This window comes from Nicotiana attenuata, chromosome 10 (genome assembly GCF_001879085.1).
Source record: "Nicotiana attenuata strain UT chromosome 10, NIATTr2, whole genome shotgun sequence".
Classification (NCBI taxonomy): Eukaryota; Viridiplantae; Streptophyta; class Magnoliopsida; order Solanales; family Solanaceae; genus Nicotiana; species Nicotiana attenuata.
Genome location: NC_031998.1, coordinates 22,326,229 through 22,349,787, shown reverse-complemented (window position 1 = coordinate 22,349,787; position 23,559 = coordinate 22,326,229). Strand labels below are relative to the sequence as shown.

Sequence of the window (23,559 nt, the reverse complement as noted above, 5' to 3'; positions counted from 1 at the left end):
TAGTGATGTATTTGCTACGAGCCAAGAGTCCGTCCAAAAATTAATACGCTGACCGTCCCCTATTATCCATTGAAGTCCGTTTTGACGGAGGAGCCAATCGGTAGTTAGGTTTTTCCAAATAAAGGAAGTATGTGAACGGGGATTTGCGCCAGAGGGTAGATATTTGGACAGTAACGTGTGTGCCCAAAGAGATGAGGGATTTTGCAAAAGGAGCCAAGCTTGACTAGTGAAAAGTGAGTTATTTTTAATGTGTATTGACTGTATTCCCAAACCACTCCGAGTTTTAGGGGTGGTGATTTTACTCCATTTCAGAAGGTGTATTTTTTTTTATAACGGTGGTTCCCCAAAGGAAGTTGCGTTGGTAACGTTCTAATTAATTAACAACATATTTGGTAATTTAATTTATTGCATGAGATGGTTAGGCAGGCTATTAAGGGTAGAATTGATTAAAGTAGTGCGACTCGCAGTGGTGAGAAATTTGGTTTTCTAGCCCGCCAGTCGAGATTTGAAATTGTCTATGAGGAATTAAAAATCCCGTTTGGAGGGGCGTGTTGAGAAGATGGGAAATCCTAGATATTTTTCAAAAGTAGTGCCTTCACGCATGTTGAATCACACTGCCTAGAGGTTTTGGAAAAGAATATTTTTTATTTCTCGAAGTTGATTTTTTGACCCGAGGTAGTGTTACAGTCATTGAGGATATCAATAATGATATGGCAACTCTTCGTAGATACTGTAGCGGTAAGAATCATATCATCTGGAAAAAAAAGATGTGAGATGGAAGGCCATTTCGAGCGATTTGAATCGGTTTCCAGAGTTGATAGTCAACGGCCATGTCAATTTTTCGAGTGAATAATTCCATACATAATATAAATAAATAAGGGGAGAGGGGCACCTTGCCTTATTCCTTCGGAGGGACTAAAAAAGGACGTAGGAGTGCCATTTATTAAAATAGAAATGGAGGACGCGGTAACACAGGACATAATAAGTTTTAGGAGATTTGGCGGAAAGTTGAAGTAGTGAAGTGCTTGACGAATAAAAGACCATTCTATTCGGTCAAATGCTTTTTCAAGATCAAGATTAAGGAGCATGTAGCTCGTCCTACCAGTTTTCTGTTTAAAGTGAGAGATGATTTCTTGGACAATAATCGCATCCGCTGCTCGACGATTTTGTTGAAAGCTAAATTGAGTGGGGCTTATAACATTAACTAGTAAAGGCTTAATACGTTGAACTATAATTTTAGTAATAATTTTATAAATAGTGGACCATAACCCATGGGTCGATATTAAGTGATAGTGGAGGCATGGCGTACCTTGGGAATAAGACAAAGGTATGCTTTATTAATATCGGTAGGAATTGTAAAGTCAGTAAAAACATTTTTGCAAAAAGCTGTTACTTTGGGACCGATATCATCCCAGAAATGTTGGCAGAAGTAGGGGTGTAAGCCATCAGGACCCGGGGCTTTGAATGGTTTGAAAGATTTCACCGTAGAGAGGATTTCTTTATCAGTTAAAGGTTGAACTAGTTCAGAATATTGATTTGGTGTAAGACATGTATGATAGTTACTAGAAAGATTCAAGGAGGAGAGTGTCAGGTCAGTAGTGAAAAGACCTTCATAATACTTAAAAATAGTAGAGCGAATTTGGTGTGCATCGAAACACCAGCTTCCAGTACTGTCTTTTAGGGCAGAGATGCGATTTTGCCTACGACGTTGGAGGGTACACGTGTGGAGAAATTTTGTATTAGCATCACCGTCTTGTAACCAATGGATGTGGGATTTAAGTTTCCAGAATGCTTCTTCTTGTCGTAGAATAGTATTGTAATCCTGTAAGAGATTTGTTTCGAGGTTTTGTAGAAATCTACTAGTAGGGTAGTTTGGAGAGGAATGAATGCCGTCCAAACGGGCTAACAAGTATTTTTTTCCTATAAAAAATATTACCAAAGGTGGTTCTATTCCATTTCCTCACATCTTTTGTAAAAGAGTCAATAGTTTCTAATAAATTTGTCGGACAATGCCAGCTATGGTGGAGAATATGGATGAAGTCAGGGTGAGAGGTCCAGATAGTTCCAAAACGAAAGGGTTTATTTGTTGGGGGTGCAGGGAGTGGAAGGTGAGAAGTAGAGGGTTATGGTCGGAATGTGTTCTAGGCAAGTGTCGAACAGATGCTTCAGAGAATAGAGTTATCCAATCATAATTAGCAAGTATTCTGTCAAGTCTCTCTAATATATTTCTACCATAGTGACGCTTATTTGTCCAGGTGTATTTGCTTCCAGTATATCCAAGGTCAACTAAATGACAATAATTTAAACAGTCAGCAAACCGGTTCGAACGAGGATTACTAATTGGGCAGCCACCAAATTTTTTTGTAGAGCGCAAGATTTCATTGAAATTTTCCCCAACGAGCCAAGGACCTTTATAAGTATCAGCTAAATACATTAGATTATGCCACAATAATTGACGTGTGTGATAGTGTGGACTAGCATAAATTGAGGAAAAAAACCACTTTTGAGGGTTGGAAATACCTGTATCATGACATGTACCTCCTGTTCAGTCATAGCAAGGTTTTCAACATCTAGTAAATTATCATGCCAGAGTAGCACAATACCACCCGCTTGACTCGTAGTCCGAACTTCATAAAAGTTAGTGAAATGAAAATCATCACGTAACACAGTATGGTCATGCATGTGAGTTTCAAACAAGCCGGGCCATGATAGTCTAGTAATGAGCAAAAATTACGACGAAAATCATTATTATTTGCTCCACGACAATTCCAAAGCATAAAGTTCATTTATGTTTGAGTTGGGGTGGTATCCTCTAATGATTAAGGGGGAGCTTGGAGTAGTGCAACCGGAGAGAGAGCTAGTGGCATGTTCTGCAGGTAAGTTGTCGCTTGCAAAAGAGTAGGGATAAGAACTATCAAGTACTTCCCTATGGCTGGATTGAGAGTGTGACGGAAGGTGAGGGAACATTTGGTCATGTTTGTGGGACATTTTAGATGAATTTCTTTTTGGCATATGGTTCTTTTAGAACAAAGCTTTGAAGAGTGTCTAGTGTTGCTTGGGAGGTTCTTGTTTCTCTCAGCTCCAATAAAGTTGCTGCTAGATCTTGTTGTTGTATTTCGACGTCTAGTTCTAGTGGTAATGGTGCAGGAGGATTCAAGGGACTAGGGAGGAGTAATAGTGGAGTCGTTGGGTTGGGTGTTGGTGTCAAGAATTCTACTGGAATGGTGAGGTTCTGATAAGGGGTCCAGGGTGTGAATATTTGTCCTAAGAGTGGGGGGTGGTAGAAAGGGATTTCCTACAGTGGAAGAAGTTGTGAGGTGGGGGAGAGTTCATTTCCCAATGGGAGCATCCAAATGCATCCATTTCCAGGCGCATTCCCTCCGAAACTATCTGTGCTAGGTAGGATGGATTTTGCAGGACTATGATTATCTCCTGGTCGTTGATTGAGAGACGAAAGAGGAGAGCTTGGCCTTGGAGTCCTTGTTCTAGCCATGATTGTGGTGGAAGGTCTGGGTTCACTTGGGTGGAAATAAGGTCTTCATGTGGAGATGTTTCAGTAGGTTGTGGGGTGTGTTATGGGTTGTGGGTAATAGAAGAGGGTTTTGGCCTGTTAGTTATGGAAGGGGCCGAAATTTTGTTTGGATTAATTGGAAATTAAAATTGGGTCGGCCCAATGGGGGTTTGGGTTTGAAGGATAGGGTTAAGCTCTAGAGTAACCTTAGGTGTATTGGTAATTAAAGTAGGAGTGGTATTTGGCAAAAGATTAGGAGTATGAATAGATAACTGTTGGAGTTGATTAATTTCTGTTAAATTCTCATTAATATGGAAAATAGAGAGAGTATTAGAATTAAAGAAACGTGGATTAGATGAGGCGGTAGTTTGTTGGGGAGGGTTTGAAGACTTACCTGGGCTGCGCATGTGCTTCTCCTCTGTGTTGAAGGGGGTGGAATTTTCACCCGTAGCATGCTGTTCCATGGAGGATTGTTGGAGTTGTTGGGCAGTGTCTGTTGTTATGCTGATAACTTTGGTGTGAGATTTTGCTTTGTAGGAAAATTTTACTGTTTTCCAAGGAGATTCTGTGTTGGGTGGTTGGGTGGATTTGGGCGGAGAAGCTGTTGTTTGGGAGGTGGATGGGATAGTAGGAGTAGTGAGTGTATTCAGTGGCGTACGCATGATTTTATGCAAGCGGTGTCACTATTTAAAACAGTAAACAAATAAATAGGTCACTGCAACAATAACACCTTAATATAGCACATTCCAATACATTGTACAATTAATATCGACGACTTTTATTATTTTTTCATATGCATTAATGAAAGTTAATTTTAAGTTTTTTTTTTTTGGTTTCTCTTCAATTTGAACGTTCTCTTCTTATTGCTTCCATTTGGTTTGATCCCTTTACTCTCCACTCCAACTTAACTAATCTTTAAGAGGTTGAATTTGATTTAAAACTATTGAGATTATTGTATTTTGTAGTATGTCAGTGTATTGTATTTATCAGTTAGTTAGTTGGTTGTAGAAGGGTAGTATAGTCATTACAGTCATCAGCTGTGATTTTATTTTAACACGTGTATATATGTACTGTCTTTTAGCAGTTACATGATATAGAGAAAAATTCCCCAATCTCTCTCCTTCTAGAATCTTCTTCTTCTTCTCTTGATGGCAACTCGAAGTTGGCCAACAATAGAGGTTGGCCTCCTATGCTAGCTTCATTTTGACATGGTATCAGAGCACAGCTCTAATCGCTCATCTTCTCTCCTTCTCTACTCTCAAAAACTGTTCAATTCGAAAAGATACAAGCCCACGCTTGACGAAAGGGGTTTCTGAAAATTCTCACCCAATTTCTTCAAAATTTTGGTAATCAATTGCTCCGATCTTCTGTTAATTCACTTCGTTCAATGGCTGGAGACAAGGAAACTCAAAACACAACTGGCAACATGGATCCGACTAGTCCGTTGTACATGCACCCGTCAGAGAGTGCCGGAACAACGCTAGTTCCTGTTGTTTTCGACGGAATCGGGTATAGATCCTGGAGAAGAGGAGTCCTTAGGGCTTTGTCAGTACAGAACAAAGTCGGATTCGTCAATGGAAAGTGTAAGAAACCTAAAATCGATGAAGTGACCTACGACCGGTGGGCTCGTTGCGATGATATGGTTACGTCCTGGATTTTGAACTCACTCTCGAAGGATCTAGCTGACAGCTTGCAATATGTCAATGATGCTAAGGAATTGTGGCAGGAACTGGAGGATAGGTATGATTAGACTAATGGAGCGAAATTTTATTAACTGCAGAAAGAAAGACCTTAGTCAAGGCACTTTGGATATCACAGGGTACTACACAAAAATGAAACGACTTTGGGAAGAACTGAACACCTTGAATGCACATGTACAGTGCAATTGCCAATGTACTTGTGGCGCAAAGGCGAATATGCAAAAGGCTGAGCAGGATCGTAGGCTGATTCAGTTCCTGATGGGCCTAAATGAAGTTTACACAGTTGTGAGAGGCAGTATATTGATGATGAATCCATTGCCCAACATAGCTTAGGCTTTCTCTATCCTGATCCAGGAGGAAAAACAGAGAGAGGTTAGGCCGAACAACAAATTAGTTATGGAATCAACTTCATTAAATGCAAATGGACCTGGAAATGCTAAGTTCAGAACAAACTACAATCAGAGGGGAGGTAATGCATGGGCAAACTCATACAATCCTAACAAACCAAGCTATCCACCTGCTAGGGCTTGGATGTTCCGTGACTATTGCAAAAAGCCAGGACACACCAGGGACATTTTCTATAGAATTCATGGCTTTCCACAAGACTTTAAATTCATAAAGGGGAGAAATATCGCATCTGCTGCAAATGCTCATGTAGATTCTGAGGAAATGGAAGGAGGAAATCAAAGCCAGGGGCTTCAGAGCTTGAAAAAGGAGTAGTAAAATCAATTGCTTAGCTTGCTGGAGAAATCTCCTGGGAGAAACACAGGAGAGGGCCTCGACAACAACATGACTTGTGGAGCTGCAAACTTCGTAGGTATTCTAGCTTGTTCCACTTATAAGGAGATTGCTGAAACAACTGTGTGTAGATGTTCTAAATCAATTGTTGACCTATGGATATTAGATAGTGGAGCCTCAAATCACATGACATACAGAAAGTCCTTTTTAAAAAATGTTAGAACCTTACCCTATCCTTTCCTAGTCACTCTACCAAATGGATATAGAGTGAAAGTGACAGAAATTGGAGATGCATCCCTTGGTCCCATGTTAACCTTAGTTAGAGTTCTCTATGTGCCCACTTTCAAGTACAACCTCATCTCTATTCATTCCTTAACTGATTATCTCAATTGCATAGTTAACTTTAGCAAATACCTTTGTATGATGCAGGCCCCTTCAATGAAGTGGCCTCTGGAGATTGGTAAAGCAAGAAGTGGATTATACTTCCTTTGCCCTGAGTGTCATGGATCTTCAGAGTCTGGTTCCTTTTCTGTTTCTGTGAACCTCTGTTCTCATCCTTGTTTTCTTGCATTGACTGATGTTGTATATACAGTAAAGAGTCACAATTCAACTATGAAGTCCTTGTCAAGTGTAAATAAGTCATCTCAGTCACACAACAATGTCAATATAAATACTCTTCACTCAAGCAATAAAACTGACTCTTCCTCTAATGAGATTTCTCTTCTGTTATCCTTATCATCTCATAAAGATAATAATGAACATCTATGGCATAACAGACTAGGCCATGTACCTTTTGTGAAAATGAGAACCATTTCCACTATACCTGTTGAATTTTCCCACAAACAGCCATTCACTTGCCATGTCTGTCCCATGGCAAGGCAGTCAAGATTACCCTTCAGTCAAAGAACTTCATCTACCACCAAAATATTTGAACTCTTGCACATAGATCTTTGGTCCCCCTATCACATAACAACACATGACAATTATAAATACTTTCTTACAATGGTAGATGATTTTAGTAGATCAACCTGGACTCATCTCTTGAGTAGTAAGAGTAACACTCTCCAAGCCATCAAAGCCCTCATTTCCATGATTGAAAACCAATTTGATGCATCAGTTAAGGTCGTTAGGTCAGACAATGGGCTGGAATTTGTGAACAATGAAGCCATGTTATATTTCCAAGGAAAGGGCATAATCCATCAGAAAACTTGCCCATATACACCACAGCAAAATGGTGTGGTTGAAAGAAAACACAAGTAGTTATTAGAAACAGCCAGAGCCCTACTCCATCAATCCAAATTGCCAATGAAATACTGGGGAGAGTGTATTCTAACTGCTACATATTTGATAAATAGACTGTCTTCCTCAATTCTTAACAACAAATGCCCATTTGAACTCCTTTATAAAAGAAAACCAACCTATTCACACCTTAGAAGCTTTGGTTGCCTGTGTTATGCCACTACACTCAAAACTCATAAAGACAAATTTGAACCTAGAGCTACCCCTCATGTGTTTATAGGGTATCCTTTTGGGATCAAAGGGTACAAAGTTCTCAATTTGGCCATAAAGAAGGTACATGTGTCCAGGGATGTTATATTTCATGAAAATATTTTTCCTTTTGCTATTTCTCATGAACACTCTTCTTTTTCTTCTGTGTTAGACATGATAAATCATAATTCCTGTTGTCCTCATTCCACAATAAATTCATTTGACAGTCATTGCAACCATGATAGGGATGCACCAACTTGTGTCACTGAAAGTCCCATATCTGATACGCCAGACATCAACCATCTGTCACACTCTACATATATACCAAATCACATTCCATATGAAAATCAAAATCCAGAACCAAACTCACCTGAAGTGCACCCAGAATTACATACAACACCATCCAACCAAACACCACATGATATGGAACCTATTGTTGATCAAGCAACCAGTTATCCCAGAAGATCAAGCAGGACCCTTAGCACACCCTCACACCTCAAAGACTATATCTACACACTACCAAACCTACAAACAAACAGTCACTTAAACAACACCACAAATCCTGAACACCAGCCACCTCATAATTCATTAACTGCCCTTTTCTCAAATAACCATTCTGTGTCTTTCAACACATTAAGCCATGATAGTCAGGAATTAATTAAGAACATCTCACATGATTGTGAACCATACTCTTATGGGGAGGCAGCCTTGAATCCTGCCTGGAAAGTAGCAACGACACAAGAATTTGATGTCTTATATGCTAACCATACTTGGGATCTAGTTAAGTTACCTGCAGGTAAGAAGGCCATAGGGTGCAAGTGGGTGTACAAGATAAAGCACAAGGCAGATGGCAGTGTGGAAAGATACAAGGCAAGGCTTGTGGTAAAGGAATATACACAAGAAGCTGGGATCGACTACACAGAGACTTTCTCACCAGTAGTAAAGATGACCACTGTTAGAGCCCTGATTAGCACTGTAGTGAAGAAAGGATGGGACCTCTACCAGCTGGATGTCAACAATGCATTCCTGCATGGAGACTTGCATTAGGAGGTTTACATGGAGATCCCACAGGGTCTGAAGGTAGAGGACACACAACTTGTGTGCAGATTAAGGAAGTCCTTATATGTTCTTAAGCAAGCCAGTAGACAGTGGTATGACAAGCTAGCAGAGTCCCTGTACTCCAGAGGTTTTAGGCATTCAACTAATGACTACTCTTTGTTCTACAAAAAGCAAGGTGAGTCATCAGTCTTTGTAGCTGTATATGTTGATGATGTGATCCTTACTGGAACTAATCTTGAGGAAATTAAAGCACTGAAGACTCACCTACACAATCAATTCAAAATAAAAGACTTAGGCAAATTACACTACTTTTTGGGGCTAGAGATGCTTTACAAAGATGATGGAGTGTTGATCTCCCAAAGGAAGTTCATCACTGATCTTTTGAAAGAATATGATTGCATGGGGTATTCTGTTGTCTCATCTCCATTGGATTCATCAACCAAGCTGAAAGCTGAAGAGGGCCCTTTGATGTCTGATCCATCCTACTATAGAAAGCTAGTTGGAAAGCTTAACTTTCTCACAAACACAAGGCTAGACATTGCATACAGTGTACAACACCTAAGTCAATTCATGCAGACACCAAGAGAGCCTCACTTGAAAGCTGCTATACATGTACTCAAGTATCTGAAGAAAGACCCTACTCTGGGCATTTTTCTGTCCAAAGATCCTTCTTACAAGATCATAGCCTACTGTGATTCAGATTGGGCAGCATGTCCTGACTCAAGGAGATCTGTAAGTGGGTATTTAGTGTTATTTGGAGGAAGCCCCATCAGCTGGAAGTCGAAGAAGCAAACTACTGTCTCATTATCTTCTGCAGAGGCAGAATATAGATCACTGAGAAAGGTGGTTGGGGAGTTGGTATGGGTGCAAAGATTATTGGAGGAACTCACAGTCCCATGTACTGATCCCATTCAAGTATTTTGTGATAGCCAAGCAGCAATACACATTGCTAAGAACCCAGTGTTCCAAGAAAGGACAAAACACATAGAGGTTGACTGTCATTTTGTGCGAGATAAACTGCATGATGGTTTGATCACACTTCACCACATTTCCACTCATGATCAATTAGCTGATATTCTAACAAAGGCTCTCACAGGAATCAAACATTCAGATCTTCTACACAAGTTGGCAGTGAAACCTTCACCTCCAACTTGAGGGGGGTATTGCGATTATTGTATTTTTGTAGTATGTTAGTGTATTGTATTTATCAGCTAGTTAGTTAGTTGTAGAAGGGTAGTATAGTCATTATATTCATTAGCTGTGATTTTATTTCCCACACGTGTATATATGCATTGTCTCTTAACAGTTACAAAGATATAGAGAAAATTTCCAAACTCTCTCTCTCTCTCTTTCTAGAATCTTCTTCTTCTCTCCATGGAAGCTCGAGGTCAGCTAACAATGGAGGTTGGCCTTATACGCTAACAATGGAGGTTGGCCTTATTTCGCTCACTTCTAATTTGAATAGAAGAAATACGGATGGCCTGAGATCGAATCCCCCTCAATTGTGTGGTTTGGAGGCTATTACACAGGGGAGGTTCACCCAGTGAGCACCATCGAGTGCTCACCCGAAGGGCAGAGGTTGTAGCGGCTGCTGGTTTCCCTCTTACCAAAAAAAAAAAAAATTGTATATAGTCAATTCCAAATTCCAATCAATCAACAACACGGTTATTAGAGAAAAATTGGCAAGTAGTTTCTCATTTCAGCTTTGGAATGTTTTTAAATTCGACCACTGGCCCACTCGGTAAATGATTTTTGTTAGAGTTACTCAAGTGAAGCTAGGAGCATGAGGGCGAAAGGTAAAACTTAGCTAACTTTTTTACTTTAACTTTTTAGAACAATATTTTATATAAATTAAACTCTTTATGTAATCAAAAACTAAATAAAAAGTACATTAAGTCATCGTTTTTATAATTAATATATTTAAACATCAGGCTAAAACATTTATAATAAGGGGAAAAAGTCATTTGACTCTCTAAATAATGATCGTATTATACAAATCGTTGGATAAGATCTAAATTAACTGAAATCCACACACGACATGATACTATTTCAGAAACTAATGTACAAAACGAAGCCAGTTGTAAACTATACTACTGTTAACTTACAATCTGTCTCAGTTCGAGCTCCTCAGCTATAATCTCAAGGAGATAAAAATCAATAAAACAAGTAAGCGGCTTCATGCTACCGCGAGTACCTCTTATCATCCATCAACAACTTATGTACAAAATTACGTTTGGGGAAGCAGACTATCTCAGCTTAAAGCATATCCCCAGAATTCCTAAGAAGACTATGATTACACTTACAGCTACGAGTGCCTTGGATATGTAGAAACTTGATGAAAATGAACTCAATGCTGCCGTCGTTGAAGCTTCATCAACTGGAAAATCATCTGTATCTTTCACATTTGCACTCAAGTCTTCAGCCACTTGACCATACCCTTTAAATTCTTTGCATATGGTATCCTGTGTCTTATCACTGGAGATCGCAGCTCCAGCACTAGAACCATCTTCAATGGAGAATTTATCACTCTGCACATGCCAATTATAATATATTTCAATGTTGTCACCCTTTTTTTTTTTTTTTTTTGTGAGTGATTGGAGAGACTTACCTCAGACACAGTTAACAGTCCTTTGTAATTTGCTCCACCCTTATCAGAATCAATAGGCACACGACACTCAACACTTCCAGCTTGAAGTTTCACTTGGAAACGTATTCTTCTATGAGAAGTTCCTTGCATTCCAGATCCAAACTGCTTGTCATCAGGTTGATTCTGCTTGAGCCGAGTCCTTAGTTTTATTCCAGTTCCAAAACCAGAATCGCTGCCTACAGTGCTATAAGCGCTTGAGTCTTCAACATTTAGTAAGTAGGGGACCTGCATTCCACCAGAACCAGCAGGCAAAGCAGCATCTCCAGGGTAGTCATTGTTAAGGAAGTCAAGATTCCCCATCGAGTGATCATTGCTAACATTAGGTGTCGCAAACGCCTCTTCCACTGTAGTTGCAACAGAATTAACCTCTCTCATTAGTGCAGTCTGCGCAGAATTTCCCCACAGCACCTCGGGTTCAAATAAATCTGTCCCAACCTGGGATAAAAGAGCATCAGCAGATCATCAGTTTTCCGAGAAAACAGTTAAATTTTCAAGTAACTGATGTCTTGAGATAACTTGCAATTGCACGTAAAAGAAAGACACCTACAGAGCTCCACTTACTGGCTCTTGCATAACTTGTGCCTTCGACTCACTACACAATCCAAAGTCCTTAACTGGTGACCTTGTTATAGTGTTAATACTGTTTGATGCAAACTGGACTGTCCTCAATTCCAGTCCAGAATCTTCATAGGAAAGCTCATCAGAGCTGTCAAGAACTGAGTTGAAAAACTCATTAATATCAAAGGCATTTGTTCCATTCTGAAACTGGACATCCTTTTGATCATGGCTCATCTCATTGATCACAGGAACATGTAAGTATGAAGATCCAAACTCCACCTGCAACTGTGCATGCAACGGGGAGCAGATCTTCCAATCAAGATGCTGTGGTGAAGTGTCACAAAAGATTTCCAATAATTTCTCTAATTCGGGATCCGACTAAAATATGAAGCAAAAAAATAAGTAGAATATTAGTTTAATCAATTGTCTGCATGAAAAATTCAATATTTAAAATAAGACAAAAAAGAAAATTGTAATAAGTCTACTTACTGGTACTGATGTTATGTCCAACATCTGATCTTCAGTATCATCAACAGTGCAACTATCGCCGCGACTTTCAATAGGTAATCTTGTGCCATGTGTTTCGCGTCCAGAGATTTTTGGTGGATTGCTTTTATCACTATCACTTTCCATGATTGGAGATGGAGCCACTGCATCTGATATTTCATTATCAGGTGATTTTCCAACAGCAGGAGAAGAAACAAGCTGTTGAACCTCATCCAAGTGTGAACTTTCAACATTTTCATCTTGCATCAACTCATTCTTCTTAAATAGACGACAAAGCACAAAGGCTCCCTGCACCAGAAAAATGTTTACCAATACGAACCAAATTACGAGCTACATCACAAACGGGAATAGAAACATAAGCTAATAACGATCAAATCTAACAATGGAGCATCTGATGCGCAGTTGTTGACAGGGACATCTAAACTTTAAGTTCTCTGATTTTTGTTACTAGTTTGTGTATCAATAGCATTATAAACATTTCTTCACAGAGAAGAAGCTAGAAGTGCGACTTTTCTTGCAAGAAACGTCAATCAAACCTATTAAAGCTCTTTTACAGAATAAACGTGCAATCATAATAATGGGTTTAGATGCTCAGCAAAATCTTTTTTGCGGTTATAATAAAGGATTCTACTTATGCATTTATCAATCTGATGCATCTAATACGACAAAATAGTTGTGATAGCTAGATAGATGATTGTGGGTGAGCCAAACACCCAATTACGACATGCTTCTACCACTATCTTGGCATGCTACTAATGTAAGTAATCCCGATTTAAACCCCCCCCCCCCCCCCCCCAAAAAAAAAAAAAAAAGAAAACATTTTAGCATTTCAAGAATTGTGATTCATACATGACCTACTAACAGGATTCGCCAAGTCAAAACACATACCATAAACAGAGTTTCTAGTTGAACAAACATACAACAAGATATAGTAGAGAAGCCAAGATTCAGTAGAGCAACTCTTGGAATATATGCGACACTTCAAATATATAATGTAGTTACGCTCAAGAATATCCATTTTGAGGTTTTAAAAGAAGGATTATAACTATGAATTTATGCTCCCTAATATCATAAGCTACTGTAATTCGAAAGTTCAATTCATACATGGGCTAAGACTTCATAAAACCATATCACAAACAGAATATTATGTCATAAATAATCTTTCCTTTTTGTTCATCCAACATTTATAATCTAGTTGTTCTTCAATGCACACGCTGATGACGACAAATTTGGTAATTTGGAGCACCATCAATTTGATATTGAACTGGACAACTTCGAAAGGATCCGGGATAAAGTAATTTTGAACTCTATCTCGCCCTTTTCCACCATTAAGTGATGCTTGATTGTCATAGATAGCATACAATTACCAGAGGACAAGATAGCTTCATCCTCATATAATTACATCTCATCGGCCAAGTCTAAGTGCAAGAGGATACATAGGACAGGAATCCTCTTACTAATAGGTCTGACAAGTCAAATGAGGACTGGATAGGTCTGACAAGTTGAAGAGTAGGATCAGATAAAATTAAGGATTATAAAATAACTTATTGTAAATTAACTTTGCCTTATGTAGGAACTGTGCTGTCCATACGAATGGAATGTAAACATTATAAGTCTATACTTTAACTAGCCTATCATATTCCATTCCATTAAAGTAAACACTATTGATTTCATGTCACCTTAAGACGTCATTTTTCTGAGTCAAAAGACCGTCAGATATACCACCATACATTCAAGTAGATTAAATTAACCTACAATTTCACATATGGTACAACCAACCTTTTTCAAGCTAAAATAAAATTATCCAAAAACCAAGATACATGAAAAAGAAGTTCAAATTAAAGAGAGATCAGAGATTTCAGAAGCCCAACCTGTCCAGGGTGTGAACCATCCAATGACTTGTCAGTTGCACGATATTCATGAATCACCCAATTAGTCCTCTTCCCTTCAGGAGCTCGCCCAATGTAGTATACCAAAGTCTTCTTCATCCCAATCTTAGCCCCCTTCTTAGTAACTATATTCCTATCTTTACCAGTAGCTTTCCAGTAGCCTCGTTCTGTTGCTCGGTTCAATCGCTGCCCATTTTGGTACTTCCTATCTATGGGACAGAAGAAGAACCAATCATTGTCCTTCGACTCTACCACAGACAAATCTGCGAAAATTTGAAACAATTTATACAATTATGTTCTCTTTTAATCCTATGAACTTCAACGCTACAAAGAGAAAGGTTTTTTTTTTGTTGTCCGAGTTTCTGAGCTGTAACTACACAGAAATAAAGTGTGGGTGCAGGGAAAGCTGCACCTTGAATTCCTTAAAATTAAAAAATAGTAATACAATAAACATCATCAGAGTATACCAAATGGAATCACATTGCTACAAGCGATATTTGGTGGAACGAAAACCTTGATTATTTTACGCTATCTAGCTTTGTTTATTCATTTCAAGACGTCCTACTGAAAAAGGGTCAAAAGCACTCAAAAACAATGCTAAGCACAGTTCTTCCAACTATGAGGAAGAAAAAAATTTACACTTACATTTAAAAAAATCAAAAGTAGGTCAACAGATGATCTAGAGCCTCAAAGCTGTTAATCAGCATGAGTAAGACTAACTAAGCTACAATCTTTTTTATCTTGAGAGGATGAGTTAGGAATCAAATTTGTTGGACAATTCAAATTGCCCCTTTGTCCCATCTAATTGTTACTTTCAAGGGGTTGAATACCGATCAATAAGAATCATAACTCAAACCACTTCGCTGACTAGTTAATGAATATGTCCTCACTCCCCTCCCCCCCAACCCCCCCACACACCCAAAATTCGATTTCTTCATGAATTTGCTGAGCACTAGTACAACAGCACACACAAAAAAATGACCTAAAAAAATAAAGAAAAAAGCATTTACAACAAGAAGGGGTGAAAAAGTTGACGAAAACTGACCAGGCAAGTCCGAGGGCTCGAATTTGCAGATATCAACTTCTCGAATGACACCAACTTTGTCGTCACAACCATTGATCTTCAAGCGCAAATAATGATTCACAAGCTCCTCATCCGTGGGCCGAAAACGATATCCAACAGGTAAAGTGTTCAATGGTGGAACTCCCAAGTGTTTACCCACCGGAAGTCCGGCGATCGCATTATCTCCAGCAATTACGGCCATCACCAAAATTCAAACTTAAAATAGAAAATCCAAAAAGAAAAAAAAAGGTGAAATAATGGACTATTGATTTGAGCTGAATTAGAGAAAAAGAAATACTACTAATAAAAGGGTGTTGAATGGATGATGTGGAGAACCCTTTTAACGAATTACAAAAAGATTCCTGGAAAATTCACCATAGACGAATAATAAAGAAGAAACATCAGAGAAAGTGACATATGAGTGATGTGACTGTGATTTTGTAAGAAACCCAATACCCAAGCAAAGATAAAGAAAGAGACCGCGTTTTAATTCTCGGATTCTGCTGCATATACCGCGTAGAATAGTACGAAAATCACTTTGATTAATATCTTGTGAAACGTAACGAAGAAGATAAAGGGTATGCAAGTCATAGAGCCAATGGCATTTGAACACGTAGGTTTGATAATGTCATTCTCGTATATGATGGCGTACTATGTTATGTTTACGAACTAATAATAAAGGTAAAAGTAATGCCTGTCGGACCAATAATTTTCTGAAGTCTATTCATGATCCAATTCCTCTTGACCAAGATGCTACGCTGCTTACTATTAAGAATGTTCTAGAAAATTGAAAGCTTGACTCAAATTTATAGTGTGGTGAAGTGTAGATAATAACAAAACTATACGGTACTTCCTCTATTTCATATAGTTTAACTTGGCACGGAGTTTAAAAAAAAAGAAGAATACTTTTGAAACTTGTGGTCTTAAAAGCTTAATGGGTAAAAAGTTTATGGGGCCATGACATTTATGTGGCTATAAAAGCTTCTCATTAAGGGTAAATGGGTAAAATGAAAGAGTTTAAAGTTGAATTATTTCCAAATTTAGAAATGTGTCATTTGTTTTGGAACAGACTAAAAAGGAAAGTACCTCATTTAATATGAAACGGAGGGAGTAATTTATTTGATTTGTTTTTAAAAAATTGCATCAACATCGATAAAGCTGAATACTAATGAACTAATTCAATATTGTTATAAAATAAAGACCGTAAAGTAAATAAACCGAAGACAAGTATAGAGAGAGATTGATATTACTCAACTTCAAACTAATGTATATAATAAACTGAAATCTTCTCTATTTATAGAAGAAAGGAAGCTGCTGTGTAAGCTGCTACTGCAAGCTGATGTGTAAGCTGCTTGTAAGTTGCTTGTAAGTTGTTACTGTACCAGATATAGATAATCTTCTACCAGGGGTAATGTTTATCCATAACGGAGTACCGAAATGATAAGCTTCTTCAGGAGGCTTATTTTCAATAGAGTACTAAATAGATAAATATATTTACAGCAAAGTCCCATATGGATAAACTTCTTCAGGAAGTTTATTTACAACGGAGTACCAAATGAACATCCATAATATATATATTTATAACACTCCCCCTTGCATGTTCATTAAAAGATAATGTGCCTCGTTAAAATCTTACTATTTAGTAATACGCATTGCTGGCTGCCTCATTAAAAACCTTATAAGGAAAACCCTGTGGGAAAAACCTTAGTAAGGGAAAAAAAGTACAGCGCGTATTTTACTCCCCCCCTGAAGAAAATCACGTTTCAAATATTTGAGACTCTGCATTCCAATCTATTTTTTTCTCAAATAAAATGAATCACTGATCTCAACCATACACTCTCTACTTGCCGGTTTGAGATCGAGCTTTATGGGGATTGGATAAATAACTTGCATCTGCATAACCAATACGATCTGCACCACCTTTGTTAGCATTAGCAAGATAAATAAGTGCACCAATGGCACTGAGATACAGTATTTCAGGACCAAGGAGTTTCTCATCCTCTTCTGGAGGTCGGGACAGATCCTTATTCACTTCAAGTGATCGAACACCTATTGGTGTACTTAATGGGTGCGCTTTGTCCATGTAAAAGCGTTTAAAGACACTTTCTATATAGGCAGATTGATGGATAAAGATCTCGTCTGTTAAATATTCAATTTGCAGACCAAATTTTTTTTTTCCCAAGATCTTTCATCTTAAATTATTTCTTAAGATATTCAATTGCCTTTTGGAGCTCTTCTGGAGTTCCAATAAGATTTATGTCATTAACGTAAATAATAAGTATAACAAATTCTGATGTCATTTTCTTTGTAAAAATACATGGACAAATAACATCATTTATGTAACCTTCTTTCAGCAAATATTCACTGAGGCGATTATATCACAAGCGCCCAGATTGATTTAAACCGTACAAAGATATTTGTAATTTGATCAAGTACATTTCTCAAGACTCTGAATTACATGCTTCAAGCATTTTAAATCCTTCTAGGATATTCATATAGACTTGATCAAATGAGTCATATAGGCTATGCCTTGCATCTAAATGGCATGACATCTTCAGGTGTCTGGACTACAGGTCCGATCCTCACAATATTTTACAATATTGTGCACTATATTGTATCAAATATATCCTCGACGATCATTTTGTATCGGTACGCAAGTGCATAACTTGTTGAGATCTCATCACTTTCTTTATTTTCAGGTACCTGAACTTCTTCGGGAGTTTCATGAAATGCTATGTCGTGGGCTCTTCTAGAGCTTATTTCCTCCTCATTATGATCATTAGATCCTATCATTTTTCAAGGATTGTTACCTTTGGAACCGATTGGTCTACCACACTTCATGCGTACAGTAAACTCTATCCTTCATGGACTTTAATTTTAATAGAAGCATTTGCAGCTGAAATATGATATTTAATTTTGGATCAGCAATGCTTCTGGCATTTGACTTGAATTATCTTCTAAGTGAGGATCATATTAATGATAATTCGATTCATATAGCATATTTTTCAGCTGTTTATTCCATCCCCCAAATGTTAGAAAAACTAACATATATCCCGATCTTCTTTGGGAAACATATCTTTGTGTATTGTGGTAGAGAAATTAATCATATACCACACATCAAAAAATAGTATAAATATTTGATTTCTGATCCTAAACCAATTGTGAGGGGAGGACTTATCATATATTGTTGGTCTGATGCATACAAGTGCTGCTGTATGCAATTTAGAATATCTTAGACCAACACATCAAGCTTTATTCTCATAAGCAATAGTTTAGCCATTAGTAGGAGGTATTGTTGGCCCAAGTAAAGGTTAGTTTTGAAGACTGACAAAGGAACTCAGACATGAACCAGGTCCATCCAGTGGTCCATCCCTCAGGTTCACAAAAACGGGCAGATTCAAGCATGTGGGTTGCACGTGAAGGAGATAAGCTTAACTTGGTGTATTTAATATCTCCTGATCGAAAAGGTTGAATAATTGATAAGGAGAAGGAGTCCTTAATCAAAGAGAACACTATCCAAGATAGGGAAGGAGTTAGAAGTTGAAATCAACTAGAACTCTTCCACCAAGGAAGAGTTGCATCAGAACTCTAGTTATTTTTTCATCTACTAACTCTATAAATTGCAGGATGTTCTCACATTAAATGGGTTGCACAAAAACGCAGAAGTTAAACGTGAATTGGGAACAAAATAGCAAGGCTTTTTGCAAGCAGTTCGTGTGTGATTCAAGTGTGCAAACCAGAAGCTACATGAACCAGCTCCATAAAGAGTTTTATATGTCTTTCTTTATTTCTAGTTCAATTGTAGTAGGTGTTTTCATATTGTACCTTTCATCTTTATCTAGAAGCAATTGTAATAGGTATATTAAGTATTCAAGTTAAAGTTAACTTGAAGTTGTCGCAGCAGTTAGAGGCTGGTTGCCACAACGGGATTAGAGTTAATCCTTAGGTTTACAAGAGTTTTGTAAATGATGTTTTGGCTCAGTGATTTTAGTGGAAGTTTGGGAAAATCCTACTGAGTAGTAGGTCGTGATTTTTTCACCTTTTGAGCCAGGTGTTTTCCACGTAAAAATCTCTTTGTTCTTTATTTCTGTAATTATTATTCCGCAAACAGGAGTAGTTAGTACACCTAGAAGAACCAGGTTCTTCTAGAGCGAAAATTGGGTACCACACAAATAACCCCCCCCCCTCTTGTGTGGTATTGACGTTTAGAACATCAATTGGTATCAGAGCAGGTTATCCTTGAAGAGGCTAACACCTTAGGAGAAGATCAACAATGAGTGCACCACCTGGGAACTGGGAAGGGCAGTCCACTGCCAGACCTCCACTTTTCAATGGTCAGTACTATTCTTGGTGGAAGAATAGAATGAGAGATCACATTATAGGGGAAGATTATGAACTTTGGGACATAGTTACTGATGGTCCCCTAGCAACCACTAAAAAGAATGCCGAAGGAATTGATGTGCCAAAAACAAGGGCTGATTGTACTGCTGAGGACCTGAGGAAGTGGGAGAAAAATGCTAAGGCCAAGAAGTGGCTTGTATGTGGTCTAGGACCAGACGAATACAGTAGGATCCAAAGCTGTACAACTGCTAAGGAAATATGGGACACTCTGCAAGTGGCTCATGAAGGAACACCTCAAGTNTTTCTACTTTTTTCACACCTTTTTCACTTTTGTTTTCCTTGAATCCCTTTTTATTCTTGTTCACATTGGACTTTTTTTTTGTCTTTTTCTTTTCTTGATTTTTCATTGCCTTCCTTTTTCTTCTGCTTTTGTACCTTTCTACCACTTTGTTTCCTTTCTTGTCTCTCCCCCAAATTTAGACATTTGCCATTACTCAAGGGAAGATTTGGGTGCCAAGAGAGGGTAATTATTTATAACGGGTATAGGCTTGTAGCATTGGTTCTTGAAAGAAAAAGGTTTAAGGCTCAAAAGAGTTAACTAGGGATCATCTCTTTGGTAGGCTATGGAATTGTTCAACTTAACATTCGGATCAAGGAGAGCCTATAATCACTTCTCAAGTCAAATTTCACCTAGGATTTCGCCTCAACAAACATTCAGGGCAAGTTCTAGACCATTGGCTCGGGACTTGGACTCATAATTCGATTCCTCACCACACACGCTAGGGGATTGCTAAAGACATCGAGTCGAGGGCCCACAACGACCTTAGTTACGATTCAAGCACACAGTGGTCCGAAAAGACCACATGATGATTGTTTGGTCAACGCAAGAGTCTCAAAGCCACAACTTTCACCATCCTAAACACAACATTATGTCTTTGACCATGGGATCAAAGGCAAATGTGCTAGGCCCAAGTGAAGCTTTGCTTGAGATACCCTTAACTACAACTATCAAAAACAAAAGAAAAATCAAAGAAACGGACTCAAACCCTTAAGAAGGTTGTCACTCCATCCATCATCGGGAAAAGCCATCCGGTTCACACAATACTCCACCCTTGGAAAGAACCGTGGCCTTAAGAAAACCAAGGGCTTATTGGAAGCGTCAAAAACAAAACAAGAGGCTACGAGCCTAACTATAAAGCCAAAAACAAAATTTTTTTGCGAAAATAGAAAATAGAATTAATATTTACAATAGGGAATTAGAATATACAAACGGGGGATGAATATATACAAAATGTAACTTAACTTTACATACAGACCAAAATAGAAGATAAAAAGTACTGAATGTAAAGTTATATACATACTAAATAGAAAATCAACCAAAAGGAACAAAACTGAGTCAAATATATACAGTCATCCAGATAAACAAAAAAGTAGGGCGCACCCCCATGAATAAAAGCTGGCATTGTCCCCAATGCCAACTATCAAACTAAGCATCAAAAAAGGCATAAGAAAGGATATAGGGGCTCCCTAAGCCTGGTCTGTCTGCATGGGATCATCAGTGGTCCCCAAGTCCTCCATATGTGCGGAAGCCTCAGACTGGCTCCCGGCCTCCTGCTACTCAATTGCTGGGACTGGGGCCTGTTCTTGGACCGGCTGGATGTCAGGTGTATCCTGAGGCAAACTGGAGGAGGCCTCCTGTGGGACTGCCACCTTAATAACTGCATCCGCTGTGCTGGGGAGCTTCCTCTTCTTCCTAGGCTGCCTGGGTGCCTGCTCCTGCTGGGACTCTGCTACTGGTGCTGTTGGGTCTGGGGCTGGGTCCCCGAATAGCAGGTCTAGAGGTATTTGGTCTGCCAATAGCTTGTCCACATCTGCCCTGAGCTGCTTCACAGACTCTTTGGAAGCCCGTGATCTCCTCATCTTCTTGTGCTCCTTGGCAAGCTCCTTCAGAGCCTTGCCATGTGACTCCACAGCTGTAGTCAAAGTAGCCCGTGTCTTCATAATTCTTTCCTGGTTCTCCAGGAGCTTCTTCAAAGTATCCTCAATAGACTGAGGAATCTGAGCTGGCTGAGGTGCTGATTGGGTCTGAATAGTGATAGACAATGTGGACAACTTGGACCGGTCTGGGACCGGGACCCGACCGGGCCCGCGGTCTTAACGGGCTAAACGGTCCCGGCGGGCCGGTCCTGGTGGGCCGGTCCCTGATGGTGTAGAAAGCCCGTGGCGGGCTGGTCCCTTGCATGAGGCCCACGAGACCGGGACCGCTAAGCCCGGGACCGGCAGGCGGTCCTGGGCCGGTTCAACCGGGCCTAACGGTCCTAACGGGCTCCAACGGCTCTTTTCTAAAAAAAAAAATTTTTTTCTTTTAAAAAGACCAACGGTCAGATTTTAAAATCTAGCCGTTGGCCTTTAATTTTCAACCGTTTGGAACTTTAGAAAATAGCCATTTGGCCCCCAAACTTTATTTTAACCCCAAACTTTATATAATTACACTTTTTTCCAATTCTCAACTATAAATACCCCCTCATTCTTTCATTTTTACTCACCAATTCATCAATCTATCTCAATCTCTCTCAATCTATATCTAATTTCTCTTCTATAATTGCTTATTTTATTATTGCAATTTCGTGAAAAATTGTGAAGTTGGTGAATTGAAGTATTCAAGTCTTCAAGTCTTCTACGATTTTCAATTTTCAAGAAGTTGTTCGGCAATTCGGTAAACTCGTTCCAACTCTTAAGTTTTAAGAATATATTTTTGTGTGTTTAGTTTGCATAATTGTAATTAATATGGCATTTTCTTTGAAAAAAATGTTTGGTGGTAAGGGAAAAGCTAAAATTGGTGAAAGTAGTCTCCAACCTACTACCCTTCCCCCGGCTCCCCGACCCAGACCTATTACCCGTCCTGCTGCTCCTATTATTCTTGATAGTGATAACCCTTGTTTTCAATTTTTCGATAGTGAATTTTGCCATAATGTTGCACCAGGTGAACAATTAAATGAAGAAGTTATGAATGCTCTTTATCCTAATCAAACTATCTTAGAAAATGATGAGGAAAATGAGGATGTAGATGAAACCCAACCGGTCAACCACCCGACTGCATACAAATGTCAACCACCCTCGAGCCTCAAAGTTGAAGGTCTTCCGGAATATTTTCTTCCCTGCTTGCAACCACTCTGGCACAGTACCTGGGATTGCCAAGTACTGGGCCAACCAATGACTGACTTCCTCACCCATCCCTAACTTAGCCAAATAAAGTGACTCATCTTCATCACGGAACCCCAAATACTCATTTAAAGATGTTCCATCAAACATCACTGTTTTGTCTCTAATTTTGGTCACCTTGGTATCCTTGACAATGTGAGCTACATTAGAGTAGAATTCCCTGACCATGTGCTTATTAGCAGCGATGCACTTCTCCATGAAAAACTCCCAGGCCCATCTAGTTCTGAACTCCCTCTGCACATTAGGGTTGTGGGGTAAGAGGTCAGTGTCAATAAAACTCCTCTCCGGTATCAACTTCCTCACCGGCCACCACTCCCTAAACTTGTGGTAAGCCACTTGGCTCACGAATCTATCCTCCCACTCTTCGGCTTTCCTAGTCCGTGCAACTCGCCCAATCTGAGGCTCACCTCCCTCACCTCTGCCTGCACTCTCCCCAGATAATGAAGCTGTGGGGGAGGTAGAGTATTTCCCACTACCGGCTGCGGACTCGTCAGATGAATCCGAGACTACATTCACTGGTCTTTTGGAGGTGGGTATTGGTGGAGGGGTATCAACTAGGTGGAGGGGCTCGGTTATATGAGTTGGGACTAAATCTGAGAAGATGTCTTTGGAGGGCACATACTCACTCCCCGACGAATGAGAAGCAACCTTATCAGCAACTTTTATCAATTTCTGGGTCTTTTTTATGTTCTCCCGAGCCTGGGGAGTGAGTTTTGCTATTCTCTTTCCTTCAGCCCCTCGGGAGGAACCACCTCTCCCGGGTTGTTGTGATTGTTTGCCTCCCCTTTGTTTAACCATTATCTGCAAAGATAAGCATCTAACATTGTTAGTTTAAG

General features: G+C 39.2%; 2 protein-coding genes across 2 annotated transcripts; one reads left to right on the top strand and one right to left on the bottom strand.

Annotated features, from left to right (window-relative positions):
* LOC109233640 (uncharacterized mitochondrial protein AtMg00810-like) lies at window positions 8,494-9,651 on the top strand. Its single transcript, XM_019399517.1, has one exon. It carries the CDS (start codon window positions 8,494-8,496, stop codon window positions 9,649-9,651), a length of 1,158 nt encoding a protein of 385 aa, XP_019255062.1.
* LOC109233149 (NAC domain-containing protein 14-like) lies at window positions 10,509-15,674 on the bottom strand. Its single transcript, XM_019398927.1, has 6 exons — window positions 15,143-15,674; window positions 14,080-14,360; window positions 12,191-12,496; window positions 11,705-12,079; window positions 11,105-11,578; window positions 10,509-11,024 (listed from the first exon to the last, which is right to left on the bottom strand). The coding sequence occupies exons 1-6, from the start codon at window positions 15,360-15,362 to the stop codon at window positions 10,743-10,745; spliced, it is 1,938 nt and encodes a 645-aa protein (XP_019254472.1). The 5' UTR covers window positions 15,363-15,674; the 3' UTR covers window positions 10,509-10,742.

Excerpts from the sequence above, each read along its gene's own strand:
- LOC109233640 (XM_019399517.1), top strand. The coding sequence starts at position 8,494 with ATGGAGATCCCACAGGGTCTGAAGGTAGAGGACACACAACTTGTGTGC.
- LOC109233149 (XM_019398927.1), bottom strand. The coding sequence starts at position 15,362 with ATGGCCGTAATTGCTGGAGATAATGCGATCGCCGGACTTCCGGTGGGT. Across the intron at positions 14,361-15,142 it reads CGAGCCCTCGGACTTGCCTG|ATTTGTCTGTGGTAGAGTCG; the intron begins GTCAGTTTTCGT and ends AAATTTTCGCAG. Across the intron at positions 11,025-11,104 it reads GACTGTTAACTGTGTCTGAG|AGTGATAAATTCTCCATTGA; the intron begins GTAAGTCTCTCC and ends TGGCATGTGCAG.